The sequence below is a fragment of the Gambusia affinis genome, linkage group LG01, assembly GCF_019740435.1.
Source record: "Gambusia affinis linkage group LG01, SWU_Gaff_1.0, whole genome shotgun sequence".
NCBI lineage: Eukaryota > Metazoa > Chordata > Actinopteri > Cyprinodontiformes > Poeciliidae > Gambusia > Gambusia affinis.
The window spans coordinates 35831688-35854295 of NC_057868.1; the positions used below are offsets into that span (position 1 = coordinate 35831688).

At 36.7% G+C, this 22608-nt stretch overlaps 1 protein-coding gene across 1 annotated transcript in view; it reads right to left on the minus strand.

Moving 5' to 3' along the window:
- Positions 1-19072, minus strand: part of dgkaa (diacylglycerol kinase, alpha a) — a 36723-nt gene extending 17651 nt beyond the window's left edge. The window contains exons 1-7 of the mRNA XM_044118666.1: positions 18859-19072; positions 4785-4888; positions 4398-4474; positions 1504-1630; positions 1251-1325; positions 1127-1176; positions 567-641 (exon numbers count right to left, since the gene is read on the minus strand). Coding sequence (XP_043974601.1) covers positions 567-641; positions 1127-1176; positions 1251-1325; positions 1504-1630; positions 4398-4474; positions 4785-4860 — 480 coding nt within the window. The 5' untranslated portion in view covers positions 4861-4888; positions 18859-19072. The remainder of the gene's footprint in view (positions 1-566; positions 642-1126; positions 1177-1250; positions 1326-1503; positions 1631-4397; positions 4475-4784; positions 4889-18858) is intronic.
- Positions 19073-22608: the final 3536 nt, after the last annotated feature.

Genomic DNA, 22608 nt, shown 5'->3' on the forward strand with positions numbered 1-22608 from the left:
ATTAATGTGAATCCTCAAAAAATGAGTGGAAACGAGAACAAAACTGATCAGCAACAGGAGGGAGAGTTCGACTGCTGTAATGCCAATAATTACACGATGTTTCTAAGAAAATAAAAATAAAAGATACAATTATGTTTCAAAATTGACGCTTCTTTTGCCGTGTTGTGTTATCATTGAGTTTAAATTCCTATCAGAAACAAACATCCTGGTCGAAGGAAACAAATTTTGAATCTAAATCTGCCAGGAGAATAAATAATTCTGGGCTTGACAGCAGGTAAGTTTAAGGGCTAATTACTTTTTCACATGAGGTCACGTTGGTCCGGATAGCTCAGCTACTTTAATAAAACTCTTTTCTGTATCAATTCAGGTTAGCATTTAAGTTATAGAAGCAAAATCTGAATGGGGGAGAATAATTTTCCACATTTGTCTCCTAAAATGAGTTTTTATGTAAGGCATTTTATATTTTTTATAAATCAGGTAATGTGTCGACCTTTCTGAATTAGTTTATTGCTGAACGTGCGTAACTGGGACGTTTTTGTGTTAAACCAGAGGATTCTGGGACTTACCGGTTCGAGTTCGGACACGTCCCAATCGAGATATTCTGCTGCATGCATCATTTGAGCAATAATTCGATCTACTTCCTGTAAAATAAAAGAGAGAGAGAGAAAGGATTGCATTATATGTCTTAGAGCTGAAATGATTAATTGTGATTAATCAATTACTGAAATAATCAACAACTAATGTAATAATGATATTAATCTTTAACCAGAAACTCAAAAAAATTCTACTTTGCTAAAAAAAACAACACAATTAGAGAAGTTATAAAGTCAAAACTGTTACATATATATATATGAAATATTTTGTGGTTTTGCAGTTAAATGCTATATTATTGCATTTTAGCCAATAAAATGTTTGTTTTCTTATTTGAAAAAAGGAAATGAACTATTTGTTTATGTCCATCTATTATTATATATAATACTCCACAAAAAAGGAACAAATGTTTAAATGAAAAATCAGCAGAATGGGTCCATTATAAAATGGATTAATTGATAAATCATCAGCATAATGTATTAATAAACTAATCCTAATGTTTTTATGACTGTAAATAATTTATGCAGCAACTTACAGAGCTGTCAAGGACTCCGTTGCCATCTCTGTCATAAAGCCTGAAAGCAACTGAAGAGAGAAAGGAAATGAAAGTGGCAGTACCAGCCGGCCGGTTCTGATTAGAGCAGAAACTAGTAACTTACACTCCAGTTTGTCCCTGGGTTGGCCGTCTTCCAGCAGAGAGAAGTAACACGACACATCCTTGAGGAACACCTCCTCTACAGGAGAGAAGGGAGGAGGAAGAGAGGGGCTGTAAATGCTCTGGTTACCAAATCTGCACAGACGTCCAGTGATGAATGACTCTGTGCCAAATAGGCCATAACGTAAATTGATAAGAGCCTGCTGCAAAGTGCAAGCAATGAGCTGCTTGAATGCACAGTGTAAAAATAATCTCACTGGTGTCGTCTTCCTGGGTGGGTTCAGAGTTTTGGAAGGAGCGGAAAAGCCGCTGGCAGAGATCCGGAGGGAAGTCCACTTCTAAGTAGGTCTTTAGAAACTGGCGAAAGCCTTCCTCGTTGATGCACTGGGGCGAAGGAAACCAGAGAGGTGCGTTTTCAGTTTTAGTGGTTCACAGACGATCAAAGTAAAAACGCTCAGCTGTCTTCATGTGTTGGGCTGATAGCTTCCCCTTTTTTCAAACTCGACGCTTGTGAAAATAAATGACGAAGATTGTCACAAATTACTGCAATTTCTTGCTAATGTATCGGAATAAGAATCCAGAAATGCAGTTTGCGGTTCATGTTAAGAGGCTTTCAGAAGCCTCAGGCGCTACGACGTACACAAAAGTATTCGCATCCTTCAACTCTTCCACATTTTCCACAAGTATTTTGCTGGGATCCAACAAGCGGCAGCACATAATTGTTGAGTAGAACCCAAAAAAAAAAAAAAAAAGAGAATTTTCTAAAAACAAAAATCTGAAAAGTGTGGCATGCATATGCGTTCGCTCCCCCATGAATACTTTGTAAAACCTTCTTTTGGGGTTTTTCTCCACCATGGTTAAAGTTTTCAACTCTAGACTTTCACCGAACCATCATGACAAGTCCTTAAAGAATTCCCACAGCATCATGCTACCACCACCACATTCCACTGTGTGGACGGTGTGTTCAGGGCTAAAATGTTCTGTTCTTGCTTGCCATAATGCACTGCTTTTCCTTAGCATGTTCTATAAAAATAAACTGAACATAAAATCTGGAAACGGTCGGGGGATGTGAATACTTCTGCAAATAAAAATGTCTCATAAGAACTGAAGAGGCGGCAATGTTTTTATGTTACGATGACATGAAAAAAAAAACTAAAAGTAGCTGCTGATTCCAGATTTGAGTCCATCTGCTTGAAATGACAGATGGGCTGGAATCACATGAGTTGATGCTGCAGGGCAAACGAGCCGAATTCCCCTGATGATGGTGAACCACAAATCCATTTCACGTTAATATTTTTTCCCTTTTCCCAGCTGGTGCCCTGCAGGGATGCCCCAGTAATACTTAAAGCTCCATCAAGGCTCAAAAAGCAAAGGAAAGAGAAGAAAAAAGAGAGGAGAACTCTCTCAATGTCTAATAAATCCTTTCATTATTCTGCTTCCTTAAAGATGGAGTGGTTAACTTTTATTTAAAAAGTGTTTTTTTTAAATAAACATTTAAATATTGTCACTATGTTGTAACCGTATGAGACAGATAGCTACTACTGCTGTCTGAAGAAATGCAACGCTACCAGTCAAGAACAATCAATCGGAGACAAGGGGAGGTTCTTAGTGCTGTCAATCATCCTTGTGAACACACTACTAAATGTGCTAATTGAAGAGAAACAACCTATCGTTCTAGAAAAACCGTTTATCAGCCGTCATCATGAATGCTAATGCTAAGTAGCCTTAGGATTCATGTGAGCATTTGTTATAGCCTCTGTGGAGGGATGGCAAAGGTGATTGACACTAGCATGATTGACAGCGAAAAGACCCTCCTCCTTTCTCTGATTGGCTGTTTCTTCTTGTTTCTAAGTGTTTGATTTTTTCACGGATTATACATCTGATAACAACAAGATAAAAGTTTTAATAAATATGTAAAAGAAATACAAATATTTTATATGTATTTCTACATACTGCAGCTTTAAAGGTGCAGTGTGTAAATTTTATTAAAATATCTTTTTGTAAATATTTGATAAAATTGAGACAAGTAATCTGTGAAAAGATCAAGTTCCTCCTTCTTTTCCCTGAGCCACTATTACCGTCTGAAGAAATTCACCGCTCAACCTATCAAAGCCAGGAGGAGGGTCTTAGTGCTGCCAATCAACTCATGCATGCTCTACTAAATGTGCTAATGGCAGAGAAACAGCTTATTGTTACAGGAAAACTGAAGGCAGTGGAGCTTTTGTCCACATATTATCTGTCTCATAAACTGTCATGGTGACACATTTAACAAACAAGGTGCAGATATTTCTCTGATTTATGCACACAGTAATGTGTGTCAATGTCCAGGTGTATAAATCTCATTTAGTTAAGGATTTATAAGTGGAAAAACAAAAAAAAAATACGTCAGACTTTTATTCTGCATTACATGTGATCAGCTTAATCAAAAACTAAAGAAAAGATTAAAAATGTATGATGCTGTTTTTGAATTTAAAACACTAACACTTTTTTTTAAAGGTAATGTACAAATAAAGTACTGTTATTATTCCTACTATATATTTACACACATACACAAACAGCTGTTAAATAAAGAAAATGACCAGACATAATTGGCGCCCCTATTTGTCGCATATCGTGCAAACCCACTTTTGGTGCCACTGTAAACAAATTTATAAAAATGTGTATATTTATAAAAGTTACATACTGCAGCTTGAACACATATTTAATGATTACTGCTATTGTAAAACCCACATTTTAATTAGTTTCCTTATAAAGCTGAATGTAATTCCTCAGCAGTGACTCCTTTTTGCAGATTCACTGGCAGAGAAAACCATTAATGTACATTATTTATAGATTTTTTTGTCGCTTGTGCTTACACAGCATGAGAAAAACCGTGCTCAGTGTTTAACGGGGCCTTGCTGCGTGGGCAAATCTAAGGAGGCAATTTACATCTTGCAGCGCCGCTCGGCTGCAACAGCTTAACGACATGATCGATAGGTTGGAATCCTAATTAAGCAGCTCGAGATTATTAATAACTGACAAGATACATGAATCATAGCGCCGTTTCACACCAAACAGCTGCGATCATTTTGTTCCTCTTGCAGCTAACATCAGCATGAGTGAGTCCAGTGCGAGCGCGGCGGGACACGGCGTCCCCTCGCTGCCTCCTCACCTCTCCATGTCGGTGCTGGGCCAGCCGGCCGTCTTTATCAAATTCCCTCAGCACGTCTTTCACCTTCAAGCTGCAGTCTGCAAGCAGGGACACAGAGGTCACACCAGGGCTGCAGCTAGCTGCACATGTGCACTTCTGTAATTACTTCAGAAAGCTCCGTCCCTCTGCGGCCGTTTATTTAAATAATACATCAAGAAGCATTCAAAGTAGAATGCAAGTTTATATTTTAGCTGCATTTTTAAAAAAGGTGTTAAACTACTGCTGCTTCTAGATATGAGAAACCATGAGCGAGGGTAAATGAGTGTGTGTGGGTGGAAGTGTGTGCGGGGAGGGGATGTTGAGCGCTGCAGAAGACGCCTGCTTGCCTGTCTGTCTGTCTGTACTCACATTCAATATACTGCTGAAGCTGGATAAAGTCGACAGGGTTCAGTTCCTTCACCTCTGGGCTTGTGGGGGTGGACATGATGCCTGCTTCTGCACCAACTGCCTGCCTGTGTACACACAGGCGAGAGAAACAGTGAGATGTAGACGGAGAGAAAAGAGAAGGTGGGTGAACGGCAGACTGCTTCTTTGTAAAACATAAAAGCATGGCTGCAAGCAAGAGATAGCATCTTCCTCGCCTCGCAATGCAGAGACATCCAGAGCCTGACACAGAACTCGCATCCAAACTTTGCAGGGATTAACGGAAGTTTACACAAACAGAAATGTGTTTTATGATGCGTAATTATTGCATCGTTAATACGGTAAATCGTAAAAACACAAACATTCTCACGTTCTGTCAGAGAGCAACTGCAAAATTAGTGCAGCTTTTCTGACAAATAGAAATAAAACAGAGGAGAATAAATGGTTCTGAAAAGCTTTTACAAATAAAAATTAGGAAAATAGCTGAAACGATTAGTCAGATTAATCATGATGAATTGATTATTGAAATTATCATCAACTAATCTAAATGATTAATAGTTAACTAGAGTAAAACAGACTCAAAAGTGCAATTATTGAGAGAACAACAGTAAGTAATCCAAAAATATTTGACCAATAAAAATCTGGACAAAAAGTTATAGAATTGAAACGATTAATCACATGAATTGATTATTGAATGATCGTCAATCAATCTAGCAACTGATTAATCGCTAACCCAAAGGTGCAATTATTGAAAGTACAAAGTTAGAGCAGTAATTAAGTCCAAACTGTACAAATACAAACATTTTGCATTAAAGTTACAAAAACATTTAACATGTTCTGCCATCAGGCCTCAACTTTCATTTTTAGCTTCACCATTTCAAACTCTGTAAAAACAAAAAAATATCTCCTATTAAGCTCCTTTTGCTAGTAATCTGTTAATCCAAAAAATAGTTAACAGATTATCGCTACACTGTATCGATGTAAAGTCAAGGCTGAACTTTTCAAATGTTGACTTTAAAATATTTTTGTAGTTGCATCCTTTGCTACAGATCGTCAAGCATTCACCAAAGGAACGCCGTTACTGAATTTTAGGTAACAAAATGTTTATTTTCTTTGTTTAAAATGGAATTAATTATTAATTAGCATTTTATTTTATAAAATAATCTGTTTTTGGCACAATTAATCGATTAACTTTCAGAATAATTGATATCTAAAAGAATTGAATGCTGCAGCCTTACATTAATATTCAGCCTCCTTTACTCTGACACCCCTAAATAAAATCAAATTAAACCGACTACTTTAAAAAGTCTTCCAGTAAGTAAAGAGTAATATTTCCAGCTGTTGTGTGAAGGCCTCTGATGTTTGTTAGACTATTAGGGAACAAACAACATCAAGACAGAGAGATCAGGGAGAAAAGAGCAGAGAATAAAGTAAAAAAAAAACAAACCCAAACTTTGAACATTTTCCAGAGAAATAATAAATATATAATCAAACAGAGAAAACCTGGCAGACTTTCATGACCTACAAAGATGCGACCGACCCCCTAAACTAATTCATTTATTTGATTTATTATTTATTTCAGTTATTTACAGTTTAAAGTGAGAATGCTACATGTTGATACGAAACGCTTCCAATGAATAGGAGAAGTTGGAAGAAAGAAAATCTTGAATAAAAGTCAATTTGCTACAAATTTAGCAACTAAGAATCAATCAGCCATCCACGTAGATCCATCTTTAAACATAAAACAGGCAGTGCATTAAAAAAAAAAATAAAATTAATGTTCTTCATCATATCTTAACAGAAGATTGTTCCAGTTGTTGATTTTTGTTTTTTATACTCTCAAATTGAAAATGCTTTCTCTTTTAATAAATCTTTTTTGCAAATGTGTTGGTATTGTGCATTTTGAACATCAGCTACCAAATATAACATTCCACCAAGTTAAGAAATTTCCATAATTTTAAGTTCAATAACAGTGTTGCATCTCTGTTTATAACTTCAATAGCTCTTTTTTTTTGATAAATAAAAATCGGGTTTGAAAAGCATGAACTTCTACACAACAGACCAAATAAGGAACGATCGGTGAATCGTTTAATATCAACAACGCTTCATCGTATAACAACACAATTATCTTTGATATGTTTGCTGACGTGTGGCTTCTGGTTTATGCTTTCATCAAGAGTAACAGGTAGGAATTTAATCTCTAATCCCAACACCACGAGAAGCTGGAGATGGGTTAGATTTAAGCTTACAGATGAGGTAGAATGTCCCAGTCAAAGTCCAAATGTAAATCCAATCAGACTTCAGAAGTTATGTTCAAAGATGCCAATATGATTGAGATTGAACATCTCTGCAAATAAAGTTTCAGCATCTACAGGTGCAAAGCACTAAAAATTATCCACAGCTGTAAAAGTTTTATAAAGTAAATAATTCATTAATAAAAGTTATTTTTCAGCAAGAAAAATGAGCTTGTTTTAAGCCAATTATTCATTAATATTGACAAAAAGTTCTAGTTCCACGGGCAGATTATTTCACTAATAAAACATTTACTCCATGCTATAAGTTAAATAATCTTCCTTAATATTTACTAATATTAAGGAATTATTGACTTAAAACAAGCTCCTAATTCTTGCTGGAAAATTACTTTTAAGTTAGTTTTGTCTTATTTCAGGTGTAACATTTTTTTTGGAAGTGTGAAAGTTGCTATTTTTATTTTTCCTTACATGATGGAGCCTCGTAAAAAAAAAAAAAAAAAAAAAAACTCTGAATAATTTGGATGTTTATTTTAAATCAATAATTCCTTGATATTGATGAAAATATCCAGTAGTTCCACTGACAGATTATTTCACCTGTAATATCAAAAACTGTCTTGAACTAGCACTTTATGATCAATATTAAGGAATTACTGACTTAAAACAACTCATATTTTTATTGAAAAGTCACTTTTAAGTAAATTTTCTTATTTCTGTATTTTCACACAAAATTAAGTTAAAAATACATGGTAAGATTTTGTGTTTTTGCAGTGCGCCGGCTCTATTTTTTCACATATTTTGGGGCCTCGCAAAAGAAAACTCAGCATAATTTGCATGCTGATGCTTGTAAAGTGTCTCTGTTAGACCCCACGCCACCAAAACACGCAGCTAGCCATCTGAAACTGGGTCAGGCAGAAATGATTTCAGCCGAACGATACCCAGGACACTTTCTCTCTGGGGACTGTCTGCACCCAAAATGTGTTTCATGCACTCCCTGGCCTAAATCAGCTTTCAGAGAACATCAAACACCAGACACTTAGCAAATGTCAAGCAGTGGTGTGGTCTGCAAGAATTAGGAGATAAACAATGACATATTAGTCTCAGGCCACAAAAACCAGCCTGGGGAGTGGAGGGGCCTCCCCTTGTGTTTGAAAAGGAGGAAACTTAAATGTCACACAAAGCTGAGAGTGAACATTTGAATATGACACAGCGAAGGAGCAGAAGAGTGCAGCATGACTTGACCTCAGGTTGTTTTTGAGGGCCTGGGAGGAAGCTTTCACCAGCATTAGGGGTCTAATGGGAGGAAACTTCATAAAGGCAATAAAACATTCACCTCATTAATGATTAAGGGGAGAGGAAACGAATAAATGGACAGGTAACAACATCCTGTTTCATTCTGTTGTCATAGAAGAAACATAAAAACAGATTACAGAAGTGATGGAATACATAATGGGGTTAAAACACAATTATGTTACTGAAAGAATGTGATCTTTCCATCAGGTCTGTCATTAGAGGCAGCATGCTTCTCTAATCGACTGCTGGCTTCCTCAGCTCGTAGGAAATGAATGAGGTAATAGTCTAAAACGTGCTCTAGGAGGAAATTGAAAATTTTAAGTGAAATAAACACAACTTTGAGTTGAAGTGAAATAAAACACAGCATCAAACAGACTGCTGCTTGTTTCCTTCCTGCGCTGTGCACCTTTCATTTGCTGTTTCTGTGAAGCTGAATTATGGTTGACTGTTAGCTTAAATTAGCAGTTGCTGGAATGCAGATGACGTAGTACCAACGTCAAGTAATACAAATAATGGGGCAGGAAGCAAATGCAGCCCGAGATACTAAATACTCATAAAATTGATGCTGATATAGTTTAAAAAAGAAGTGTTTTCTTATCAGTTAACCTATCCCACGCATGGGCGGGCGTTGGCGGGGCTTCCCTCCCTGTGCTGTGTTAAGGAAAAATGATTATTTTGGAGTGCTTAATACAGTTAATCATACGCCAGGTGTAAAATGTATAATGAACGTTCTTATTTTGAACAAATTTCTTAATTTTGAACAGGTCTGGGTTAAGGATTTAAAACTAAACTACTCTATCGGTAAGTATTCAGAAACAAGAACCAAATGTAGATCAAAAGGGGATCTCTGTGAGGCTCCTGCTGTGTTATCAGAGGTCAGGAGGCCATAAAATTAGATCGCCTGCAGGACAGAAGCCTGTTTGGGTCACAGAACATCAAAGGTCTTCCAGAACCAACATCTGGCATGGTTTAAACTAAATACAACATAGAATATTGAAATCATTAACATTTCATTTCTAAGACATTTTTCTAAGTATTAATAGCAAGTTTTTAACCAAAGTGTATTATCTAAGTTTAGAATAGTGAATGATGAATGTATTTGAAAATTGTACTATCTGGGACAATATCTGAATCAAATGGAAATTGTTTGAATGAAAATGTGCTGTTTAGTATTAGCAAATTGTTCAGGATTTATGTGATAAGGCAAAGATTCAAATCTTTTGAGACGCTGAGTGCAGATGAGCAAAAACTGGGTTTTGTGAAGGTAACCTTTCCTTGAACCAAATTACTGAGTTTAACTTTGTGAGGAGACACTCCGAAATTCACAGGTATATGTGAAGTCTTATTTTAAGGTTCTATTTGCTCAGGTGGCCCTAGAAGCCCATAAAACCAGGACACAGCTTCTTGCTCTTTTGTCCTACCGGAGACAAAAGTGGCCTTTGATCTCGGCGTGAAATTAAGGGAAGGTCTAAGTTTTTCTGAGTGTCCAAAGGAGCTTCTGGTTGGTCAAAACAGAGGTACGCCTTTCGGAATACATTAAAAAATCCTTCCTTTAAAATCCTTCTTAGAGTTTTCCAGTCAACAGTGGACCACATAAATTACTCACGTTTTTTATTTTTTGTACTGTTTTTTCTACAATCTCCTCTTCAGTTCAACCTTATCAGTGGAGACACATTGTTGATGTTACCATTATAAAATAGCTTACAATTAAGTATTAGCAAAGCTCAATGTGATTTTCACAGGAGGCGGAGCGTTGTTGTTAGCAGCTGCTGAAAGTAACTAAAAAGTTACTTTTAATGTAACTTAGTTACTTTCCAAATCAAGTAGTCAGTAATATAACTAAGTTACTTTTTCAAGGAGTAATCAGTAGTCCGATTAAAGTTACTTTTTCAAAGTAACTACGCCATCACTGCTTATAAGATGAGCTTGTTTTAAGTAAATAATTCAGAATCAAAAAGTAAATAATAGCAGATTATTTCACTTATAACAAGACTTGTTCCCATGTTATGAGTGTAATAATCTGCCATTGGAACTAGTTGCTATTGACTTCAGTTGTAACAGTTAGTTAAAGTATGCTAAGACATTTAAACTAGAAACTAGACTAAAATACTTGGTTAGAGTTTGTGTTTTTGCATTGAAAAATTCAACCGATCGGTAAAACTGATTTATCACCAAGCCCTACATCCCAGGTATTCAATCCAGTCCACATCAGAGATGCAAACTGAAAGCAAAGTGCACAATGTTTTTCAGTCCAGGCTGATGAAAAGAGGCTCACTCTGAAGCTTTCGTTCACACTTTTGTCCCCAGGTTTTATCACACATTCAGCAGCAGCTGGTGCACGAATCAGTGGCGGCTGCCCGACAATCAGACTCCTCAGAGGACAAAGAATGCACTGAGAAAGCCACTGAAATAATGTGGGATACCATGCACTACATGCATGTGATCCGGATCCATCTTACGCTGTTCGGACTCTGAAAGGTTCACACTGCCCTCTCTTAATTCCCCCAAAAGGTCAGCGGCGTTGCCTAGCATCTCTGCTCATGCGGTTGGCCGGGTCGGGTGTTGACAGCGACGGCGACACGTGAAGGAATCATGAAAATCAGATCAGAGACTCTGACCGCTTACAGACTCCGTCGACAAAAACTGACTCATAAATTAACTAAAAATAGGAGCCTCTAATTTTAGAAACGTCTGCATGATCTTCCTTTCCTGTTTTCATCAAGAGCAGCACTTTAATCTGCAGCTGAAAACAGATGTTTACATAATCGGTATAAAAAAAGACACAGTAAAATAGAAAACTTTCTATTTTTGTAAATTTCTAACAATAAATAAACAAAACTTTTCCATTTTTAGCTCGGTTCTCCTTAGCAAAAGTATTTCTATTTTCTAAAAGCAAGAATATTCCCATTTAAGCTGAACGATGGTCAAATATTTTGCTGAAATTTTGGCCAATTTTCTATCTGGCTTATATTTTTAAGCTCCAACTATTATTTTAGTAATCCATTATTCTATTGATTATTTGGGTAAAAATAAATGATATTATTTAATTATCCACTTAAGCTAATCTTATACAATATTAAAAATACATAAAAAATGCAAATAATTACCTTTATTCCTTTTAAAAAAAGAAAATACAGATTTTATTGTCTAAAATTGAATAACATAACATTCCTTTAAATGGACATTTGATTATTTGTAGCAAAGGATGAACCTGCAGCAAAACAAATACTTCTAACATCAACATGTGACTTCAGTCTAGTGTTGAATACTTTTTAAATTAATAAATAAATAGAAAAAAAACACCTGACAGGAGTTTTGCTTTGCTTTTTACAGAAGCTGAATCAAGTGAAGCTAAATCTGTTTCACTTGGTGAGTTCTGGGTGGAACATATTTACAAAAAAATAAGGTTTTTCATATTAAATGCAAGATTTATCTACTTTTTTGTCTTAATTACTGCTTTACTGCAAATGGCCTTTTTTTAGTCTATCTACTCCAGTTAATGATTAATCGATTACTCATCATAGTTGATGATTATTTGATTCATCATGATTAATTTGATTAATCTGACTAATCGTTTCATTTCCATTATGTTCTGTAGTTTTCTCTTTCCTCCTCTAGATGTAAGGCTGGTTATTTTGGATACATTTTTACAGTTTTAATTAAATCAGATCAAGAAAAAATCCTGAAAAGCTAAAGATTTTTTACCCCTGATTTAATTTCCAAGCCCTGATTTTGTTTGTTCGATATTTCAACCCAGATATTTTAGCTCCTGCCAGGATTTTCAGAAACTTATTTGCTGTTATTGCAGGGCTGATAAACACACAATGCATCGAAACACATCCATCCCTGGTGTTTATGCCAGTGCATATTTGTTTAAACACATGAACAAAACACTTTCAGGCATCAAAATGCAACAACATATATTTATTTTTTGTAAACACTTGATCGTTTGTAGATATTAATTGAATAACAAAAGAGATTTTTAACCTACACTGAAAAAACACAAAATATTACCAAGTAATTTTCTCTAGTTTCTAGTCCAAATACCTCAGTACATCTGAAATAAGACACTACTAACATACAATTAGCTTTTCACCAACATATACATGTTTGTTTTAAGTAAATTATTCCTTAATATGTATTTTTACTAATTGCACTGGCAGATCATTTTACTTAGAATAAAACATTTTTTACATTAGTAAAATAATCTGCTTTTTTTAAATCAATATTCAAGAATTATTGACTTAAAACAAGCTCTCATACCTTGCTTAAAAATGACCTGTGAGTCATTTTTGTCTTATTTAAAGTGTAATAAGATATTTTCACTGGAAATTAACAAACATACTTAATAATATGTTGTGTTTTTGCTGAGTAACCTGAACCAGGCGAATATAAAACTACGATACTTCTGAATTACAAAAGTTTTTCTTTAATCCTAAATGCAAAATCTATAAAAGTGTGTATATTCTTATATAGTTTTGGTTTAATTAATGCTCTGAGTATGTTGTCCTCTCAACAAATGGCCTTTTTTGGTTCTGCATACTCTTAATCGATTACTAAATTCCCCCAATAAGCGTATTTGTGAACCTCTGAATGAGTTTTAAAGACATGTCATTCAGTAAATATAAATAATCCTGTCTGAAACAAGGAGAGGTTTCAGCTCTTATCAGACGGGAAGAGAAAAAAGGTTGCATCTTTTTATAGCGTCTGCAAATATCTTGTTTCAGCTGCATTTTGTCTCCTTACCAACCCAGCACCATCATCATTTTTGTCGACTTCAACATGATCTCGATCCTATCTGAGTAATCCGATTCCTCTCTTCCTGATTAGATAATGATTTGCACGCTGGGGGGGCATCAGGACCAACCAGAACATGGAGAACAGGAAGAACCGACGCATGTATGAGGAGAAATGAATAGCGTAATATATTCAGAGCTGCTTGTCTGAAAACAACTGAATGCGAAAACGGATGCGAAGCTGCTAAGTATTTCAGCAGCTTGAGGAACTGCTCAAGCTGCGAACTGTTCGGACTGTTTGCTCTTGGTAACGTCAGGCTGTTGGACTGATGGTAAAACCTCAGGTGCTTTATGAGGGAACTGTTTATGTTCCCTTACAGAAACATTTACGTGGAAAAGTTTCTCTTGTGTAGATGTTAGGCATCTAGATGCTGGCAAAGAGTGAACCCATCCACTGCCACGCAGCTTGCGGTGTGATTTGTGTTTAAACAAATTGTTGCTCCACGTAAACGGTGCAAAACACAACAGCAGGTTACATGTTCTCACCGGGGTTTCCTTAAATAGCAGACGGTGATAAAACCTGAACCCTGAGCTGGGAAACCCTGAGGCACAATGCTTATTAAAGAGGAAAAAGAAACGGCTCCCTTCTCCTGGGGACGACCTTTTTTCCAGTAGGGGTTGAATGTTTGCGCAAGCTCTCACAACACCCACGACTTGTGTGAAGGAAATCTGCTGTTTTGCAAATCTTGCAGAGTGTAAGCCACCAACTTTGTCATCATCCTGTGGTTGGAAAACACTATTTTGGGTTTTCTGAACAAAAAAAAGAAAAAGAGAGAGAGAGAAAAAAACACAGTCAAATACAAATAGTGTTGAGCTTTTGTTTTTGTCCTGAAACTACAACAGTTCTCTCCAGTGAAGTGAGCGCAGATTGCATCAGATTGATAGAGGGGAAGGACCGACATGCACGGTTGCTATGGAAAGAGTTTCCCTCCATCAGCTGCTCTCCGTCAAAGCACATCCATGGGTGACTAACAGGTAGGAGGATCCGCAGGGCGGAGGGGAGGCAGCCAGGGGTTAGCTTTGAGTCTTCCCCCTGCAACCACGCAACCTGCCCCGACACAGGCAGGCCATCAAAAATAGACGCTAAACTGCATTCAACACGCAGATGCTGCTGTGACTCACTGCCTGCACCACCGCGGGAAAACTCCTTTACTATAAAAGGTCCGTTAGCTCAGAGGGTCACTTTGCAGAGCAGAGAGACACACAGCTCTGGAAAAATGAAGAGCCCACTGCACTGAAAACCTCCTGGTTACTTTTGATCTCTGAACTCTTCCTGAGTTAAAACATTGGTTTTATTGTTTCTAAATGAATATTAACTTGTTTTCTTTGCATTAGTTGAGGTCTGAAAGGGCTGCATCTAAATTTTTGCTAAGAAATTTGGAGGCATGTCGTCAGTAGTTCATTGAATAAAAGAACAAAGTTCATTTTACTCAAACATAAACCTACAAAAAGTAAAATCAGAGAAACTGGTCATTTTAAGTGATCTCTTACCAAAATGCTTTCAAAAGCTGTCAGGGAGATTAAGCAGTTTGTGGTTTTTAACAATTCAGTTAGGCTTTTTGCAATAAATCGATTAAATGACAAGCTCAATAACTTCCATTTTCCAGTTCTTCTCTCTTTCTACCAAAAACTGGATGATCAAAACTCCTCCGTCTGGTGCTTTGGTCTCAGAAGAACTTCATAATTCATTTTATTCCTTGTTTTTGTTGGTTTTTTATGTATTTACTTTGGATATTTAACAAGTCTTCCAGTTCCTGTGTTAAATGCTCATTATAATTTAAAGCTGGCTGATGTTTGATTATGTTCTCTCGCATTATTAGGCCATTAATATCATATTAACTGAAATGGACTCAACACAACAATATTATTGTTTATCGCAATTACTTCCCATTAAAAGAAGTTGCATCACATTATGCATTTTTGTTGTACAATGAGAACCTTACATACATACACACATAAATATATAAATATATATATATCACTTAAAATGATCAGTTTCTTTGATTTTACTTTTTCTAGGTTTTTTTCTGAGTAAAATAAAGATTGTTATTTTATTCCATGAACCAACATGTTTGTGAAATTCCAAGCAAAAAATGTTTTTATTTGCAGAAAATGAGAAATGGTCAAAATAACAAAAAAGATGCAGCCCTTTCAGAACCTCAAATAATGCAAAGAGAACAAGTTCATGTTAATTTAGAAACAACAATATTAATGTTTTAACTCAGAAAGAGTTCAGAGATCGATATCTGGAGGAATAACCAGGAGGTTTTCAACGGGGTTCAGTGCTCTGGACTCTTCATTTTTACCAGAGCTGCATACATAAATGTCCATTTTGTAATAATTCAAATACTTACAGGAAAGTATTTCAATACTGCGTAGTCAGAGCTAAGCATAATCTATTAAAACAAGGCTTCCCCTTGTCTGTTCCTGCTTGGTGTTATCTGAGGAATTCAATGTTATGCAAACTACAAGCTCAACCCAGGAGAAACACCAGCTAAAGTGGAACGTCACATAAATAGACTACATCAGACCGAAACAGAAAAAAAAGAAAAGAGAGAAGCGACATTCACGGCAGTATGAATCACAGATTCTTGGAAAATGTAGGCGAGGCTTCGCCCACTCCCCCAGATTCAAAGTGAGGACAGCCCATCATTCTGAGTTCAGACTTGAATGTGACTTATATAATAGCTTGTTTTTGTGCAGGCAGCTTTGTAGCCGCTCGCAGACAGAGAGAGAAAAAAAAGTAAAACCTGACCCGACTTGAGAGGTAACATGCTGTCATACAACCACAGACGCTTTTCACTTCTTTTTTTTTTTTCTTTTTCTTTTTTTTGAGGTGGTCTTAACTGGTTCCCCTACAAATTCACTACCAGAAACTGATACAATAAATGTCTTTTTAATTAATCAGAAATTGAATCTTGTGCTTTCCTCTAATGCATCGGTAAAAAACAAAAACTAAGAGAACAAGACTTTCACAAGAACAGTTTAAAAAAGTGACATTAAGGAACAGCATATTAAATAATAACAATAATAATAAAACAAAACCTTTTCTCTCATGGTACTCTGTGAACAGGGCCGAAGTTAGGAGAATATGAGGGCCTGGGCAGGAGTCAATTTGGGGCCCAACCCAATAAATTCCCTTTTTGACGTCCAATTTAAGGTAATTTCAGAGTTTCCCCAGGTGGATTATAAGACTTGCAGGGCTGCAGGCTGATAAAGCATCGTTTATTTACTCATTATACACCAGTAACAGTGATAGCAAAGAGGTTAGAGAGTCTCTTTGGCGAAATGGTTGGAAGAACAATGGCAACACAGAACGGTCAGTATGTGATGCACAGAGACTGAGATCAGGTGCTTGTTTTTACCAGTTCACAACTTCAGCAAATGAAGTTACATATCAAAAAAAATTATATTTACCTGCTTTTTGCCTCATGTTTAGGTATTATTAATAATGTCTTCCAATAATACATAATTACATATTTAAAATTTTCTGTCAACTTCAACCCTGATATTGATAATTATGCACTTTTTCCACTTCTGATACAGATCCGATAATAAAGCTTTGAGTTCTGGCCGATACCGATATTGACCCGATGCGATATCAGCACAATTCATGCACACATTTATTAGTTATTTTATAGTGTGAAATGCTATAAAGCATTTCGCTCGTTACAGAGACAACAAGCGAAACCCTGGGGCGGACTAATTGCTGGAATGGGAGTGATTCATGTGACGTGACACTTTCAGAAACTCTGTAGCTGACCGCCATTTTGGTAGGTATCTGTAACTATCCATCATGACATTCGTTATGTAGTTGCTATGGCAACAGTAAACAAGCCACACTCTTGCACATTGGTCAAGAGTGTCAGTATATTTTCTTTTTGTTGCCCTTGCCTATCAAGATGGCGGTTCACTGGCGCAGACCATTTCTGGTTCAGACTATGTATTGGAGGCGATCCGATACTTAATTTTTGGATGATATGGGACCAATTTCCAGTATCACCCTTACTAGAGGGCTCCATGTTTTTCATAAAAAGATCCTTAATGGTAAACAAAATAAAACAGACCAAAAGTCTTTCCTGAAATTTCACGCAAATAAACGACCCCAAAAGTTTTAACTTTCGGGGTCGAAAGTCTGGGCCTGTTTGTGAAGTCAATTAACCCTGTCACGACATTTTTCTGGATGATAAATTGTCCCAAATATTATTGAAATAAACGATAACGTTGTTGTTTTGCGACCATTTTCAAATAATATGTTGTCATAGTTATGCAAGTTCAACTTCTCACTGATCAAAAAGCTTTTATTTTGTAAAGAACACAAAACACTGTAACTGGGAAATATTGTAAATATTCAAAATAAATATCACATATTTTACTTAAGCCAAAAGCTTACCGGTAAGTAAAATTGGATTTTGATGTTTCTGCAAGCAAAATCTTAAACACCACAATGGGAAATAGTGAGCTAATTTTAATTTATCGAGTGATTAATTAATTTATTGTGCAGTCACTGAAATTTTAACTTCTCTAAAGTTCTTTTATAACTTCACAATTTTATGTATAGAAACTCAACAATATTAAACCACCTATTTGCAATACATGAATTCATGTAGAAAAATAAATCATTCAAACTTTAAGCCCCCCCCCCACCCAAAAAAAACAACAATGTGTAGCCCTGGGCTACTGCCACAATAAATCCTTTATAAAATCTGGATGCCAAATTAATTATCATTAATCAAAGCATAATTCCAGCAGCATGGTGACATAATAAGGAAAGTGAGTGATGAATATACTATATATATTTATAGGGAAGTGAAATAATCCATGCACATAGCAACCATCGATGTCATTTCTCAGATCGTACCAGTTTCACATCTCTAAACATTTACAGAAGAGCAGGTCACAAAATTAGGTTTTTCAGGCAATTCGCCTCAAAGGTAGCCATACACAACATCACGGCTGAAGTAAAGAAAAGCTGTCAAACTCCCTGTCTTTAAAACTTCGAAACCTTTTCCAGTCAGTGCAAAGATTGAAAGTTACACTCACCATTTACTGTCAGAAGACACTGAAAAGGGAGCTCTGAGTAAACAATGAGCTCTCAGAGGTGGCAGTAACTACCAACGCCCGCTTCCCACCAACTATGAGGGATTTAGCTGTCACATTTCTGAAAAAATGCCCACCAGCAGCACCTCCACCTCCCCCTGGGTTGTTTAATGTGTGTTTTGGTTGAGGTTGCAGTGTTGCAGCTTGTACAGCAACATAACCTGCAACACACATCAACTGCCATGAGGGTCACTGTTAAGATCCTATCACATGGGAAAAATAACCTGTTTGCTTAGTGGGCTGTCAGACTGTAAATCATGAGGACAGTTTTCAGAAAAGCACCTACAGTTGAGTCCCAGAGAAATCAGACATCTTGGTGCACCAAATGTAATTCAAGGAGACGTGACAGCCTGCAAAAGGAACTGAAATAATGTCCTTAAATGAGGCAGAGCGCAGTGCATTTATATACAGTCTGTCTGCTCTGATGCTTCTGCTCAAGTATTCCGCTGTCACAACATGATCCTGTGCAGAACTCGCTGGATTCATAACGCAAACCCCGTTTCTTTTTTCGGCTGGAATAATCCCGCTGTGTGCTGCTGGCGCTGATCTGCCGCTAAAACGCGCAGCGAAACTTCAATCATTGCGAGTCCGGACATGTACTGTCGCTAGCGGGTCGTTTACCTTTCTGTCGACGCTCCGTTGTTTTTGAGCTCGTCGTGGTGCAGCCCTACAGCCGGGTACAAATCCAGGGATTTTTTTATTTATCTTAATTTTTTTTTACTATTATTTATTTTCTGCTTTCTTTCCGGCGAGGAGCAGAGCGGCCAGCCAACTTCAAATGGAGGCGGTGAAAGCGGTGAAGTAGTGCAGGGCAGAGAGTGAGTGAGAATATCCCTCCATAAGCACCGCCTCGGCTGCTCCCAGCGTGCACACCCCTCCTCATGAACCAACACACACACACACACGCACGCACAGGCACACACACACACACACACACACACACACACACACACACACACACACGCACACAGCCGTGTGTGGAGCCGTCAAGTAATGCTCATTAAAATAATCATTACCATTAGAATCACTTAAAGGAAATCAATGCAGGAAACACTTAATGCTTTTAGTGTGGAAAACAACAACATATGTGTGCATATATATATATATATATATATATATATATATATATATATATATATATATATATATATATATATATAGATATATATATATATATATATATATATATATATATATATATATATATATATATATATATATATATATATATATATATATATATATATATATATATATATATATATATATATATATATAGATAGATATATCTATATATATATAATCACATAAAGCAATTATTATAAGTATTCATTGCCTAATTTAGTAATAGATCAATTGTTAACTGGAGTATCTAGACTCTAGAGAAAACTCAATTTCCAAAACATCACCTTCCTAAAATAATGCAATTAGTTTTTATTTATTTATTTATTGTTTTTGTTGTTCTGTTTTTTTACCTTTATCATCGTTTGGTAAAAAATGACTTAGGTCATTATTTTAGGAAGGCAACAATAGTCAGAGGAGTAAATAAGCCAACAAAACTGTACAAAATATAAATACATTTCACATTTAACACATGTATTTTATCTGTAAATATATTTTGACTGAAACACCTCAAGTGGCATTTAGTTTTAGCTTCACTTGGTTCAAATTCTTCTTCTTCTCTTATGTAAAAACACTGTCTATATGAATATTTACAAGATACCAAAAAAAGATAAAGTTTACTTTGAATTTTAATGTATCTATTGATTTCTTACAATGTTTAATTGAGAGAAAAGTGGAACCGAAGTGAAATTCTTTGCTTGTGTGCACAAAGTTTCCAAATAAAACTGATATTCTGGTGCATCTGACTGCAAAATGTCCTATTGAAGGAAAATATCTAAAGAACGTTTAAAGAAATCAAAATCAAAATAAGTAATTTCGTGGTTACTGCGTGATGCCGCTATGCAAAACTCAGACAAGGCAACAAATGCTAACCGTACTGTAATTCACCTGCGCTAAGTTACTTTAATAAATTAACTGCAGCTGATTTATTGGTCCTATTTCTGCAGTTATCATAGCTGACTGGTATGAGTAGTTAATAAATTTGTTTGATACAAAACAAACCAATAAAAGTTGTAGGAGTTATATTTTGATATTGCTCAACTGCTAACTGTTTTTCTGCAAATTTCACTTAAATGTTTTCATCCTCAACTTCAAATTAATTAGTAGAATTAAAACTAGCTCCAGTGTTTTCAGTAACAAATTAGGCAATAAGTCCTTAAAAGTTTCCAACCTGGAACTTTTAGATGCATCTACGCATCTAAAGTTATCTGCAGTCAACTCAAGTTTATTTGTGTAGCACATTTCAGCAACAAGGCAGCTCAAAGTGCTTTGCCTCGTAAAAACGTCACACAGTCATGAATTATGAAGCAAGCAGTAAACATTGCATTTTGTCAAATGCCGTTATTAAAATCATCAAGCAAATGTACATAAAACATATTGATCAATGTTAGACTTACTACTAATCCAAAGCAACTGTAAACAGGTGGGGTTTTAGTCTGGATTTCGGCTGTTTTGCAGTTTAATAGAAGGTTTTTGCAGATTATAGAAGCTGAATGGTGCCTCTCCATGTTTCTTTCTGGTTCTAGGGATGCAGACCAAGACCAGAACCACAGCAGATCTCTAAGCCGAACAACAGTATTTTATGGTCTGTTTTCTCTGAGCCACAGGAAACCGGAGGGAGGACTTTAGAACTGGGAGATGTGCTCTAACTTCCTGGTTTTAGTCAGAGCGCCAGCAGCAGCGTTCTGGATCTAATGGATATTTTAGGCAGACCTGTGAAGACGCTGCTGCAGTGATCAATGCAGCTAAAGATAAATGCATAGATGAGTTCCTCTGGATCTTGCTGAGACATTAGACCTCTAATCCCGTAAATGTTCTTCAGGTTATTGAAGGCCGTTACTTTGTAACTGTCTTAATGTGACTCTGAAAGTTCAGGTCAGAGTTCATCACCACACCCACATTTTGGGCCTGGTCGCTGGTTTTTAGTTGTAATAGATGAAGCTGTGTGCTGACTAGTTCGTTCCACTTTAGATGTAAAAGTTATAGCTCCAGTTTTGTTTCTGTTCAGTGCTTGGACGGGTTCTGAGTCACCAGGTGACATCGCAACGTAGAGCTGTGTATCATCGGTGGTAGCTAATCTTATTTTCTCTTGTTATAATCTGATACCGAATAAGAGGAGTCCTAGGATTAAACCGTGGGGTACACCACACTTGTTGAATTTGGACCTAAAAAAGGAACGATCAAGAATCAACACACAGCTTCAGTTATTACAGCTGGAACCGGAGATCTGGGTGTAGTGATGAACTTTGACATTCAGAACCACATAGAGTCGGTTACAAAGTCAGTCTTCTATCACGTGAACTGAACGGCTTAACTCTACAATACATTAAAGATCTGCTGTTGTTGTATCAACCTTCCAGACCCCTCAGGTCTTCTGGTTCTGGTCTGCTCTGTAATTGTCAGAACCAGAACCACATGAGGAGACGCAGCATTCAGCTTCTATGCACCACAAATCAAGGAAACTGCAAAACATCCAAAACACTGATTTCCTTTAAATCAAGGATAAAACCCACCAGTTTAGAACTGCCTTTGATTCGTAATAACTGTAACATTGACCAACATATTCAATGTGTATTTGCTTGATGATTTTGATGATGGCATTTGACAAAAACTAACGTTTGTTGCTTGTTTCATATTTGGTTTCTGCATTATGTTTTTATGATGTGAAGCACTTTGAACTGATTGTTGCTGAAATGTGCTGTAAATAAACTTGAGTTGACATAAAAGTTGCAGGATGGCAGCTGCATTAAACTGCTTGCAAAAGACCTTTTTATTTCTGTATGGTAATGATTCACTGAGAGGCTCCATGCCTGCTCCCTGAAGCAAAGGCACAAGAAAACTCAGCTGCAATTTGGTCAGAACTGTATAAATCGACCCACCAGGTTTTGAGATTCTGTTCTGTGGAGTGAAAAATCAAAACTTGAACTTCTGAGGCATGTTGAGCCACAATATGTCTGGAGGAGGAAAAATAAGACATTCACCGCAGTGAGGCATGGCAGCGCCTCAGCGCTCTGGGGCAGCTCGGCTCCCACTGGCTCAGAAAACGTAGAGCGAGCGAGACGGATTTGATGGGGAAAGCCTCTGACGCCGCCGAAGCTGTGGACCTTCAAACAGGGTAATGATTCCAAGCAATTCTCAAAGTCCACCAAGGCGTGGTTCAAACAAAGTTCAGAAAGATACAAGACCAGCCGTTATGGTGATCGGCCTTAAACTCTGGTTGAAAATCTCATTGAAGCACAAAAACCCAAT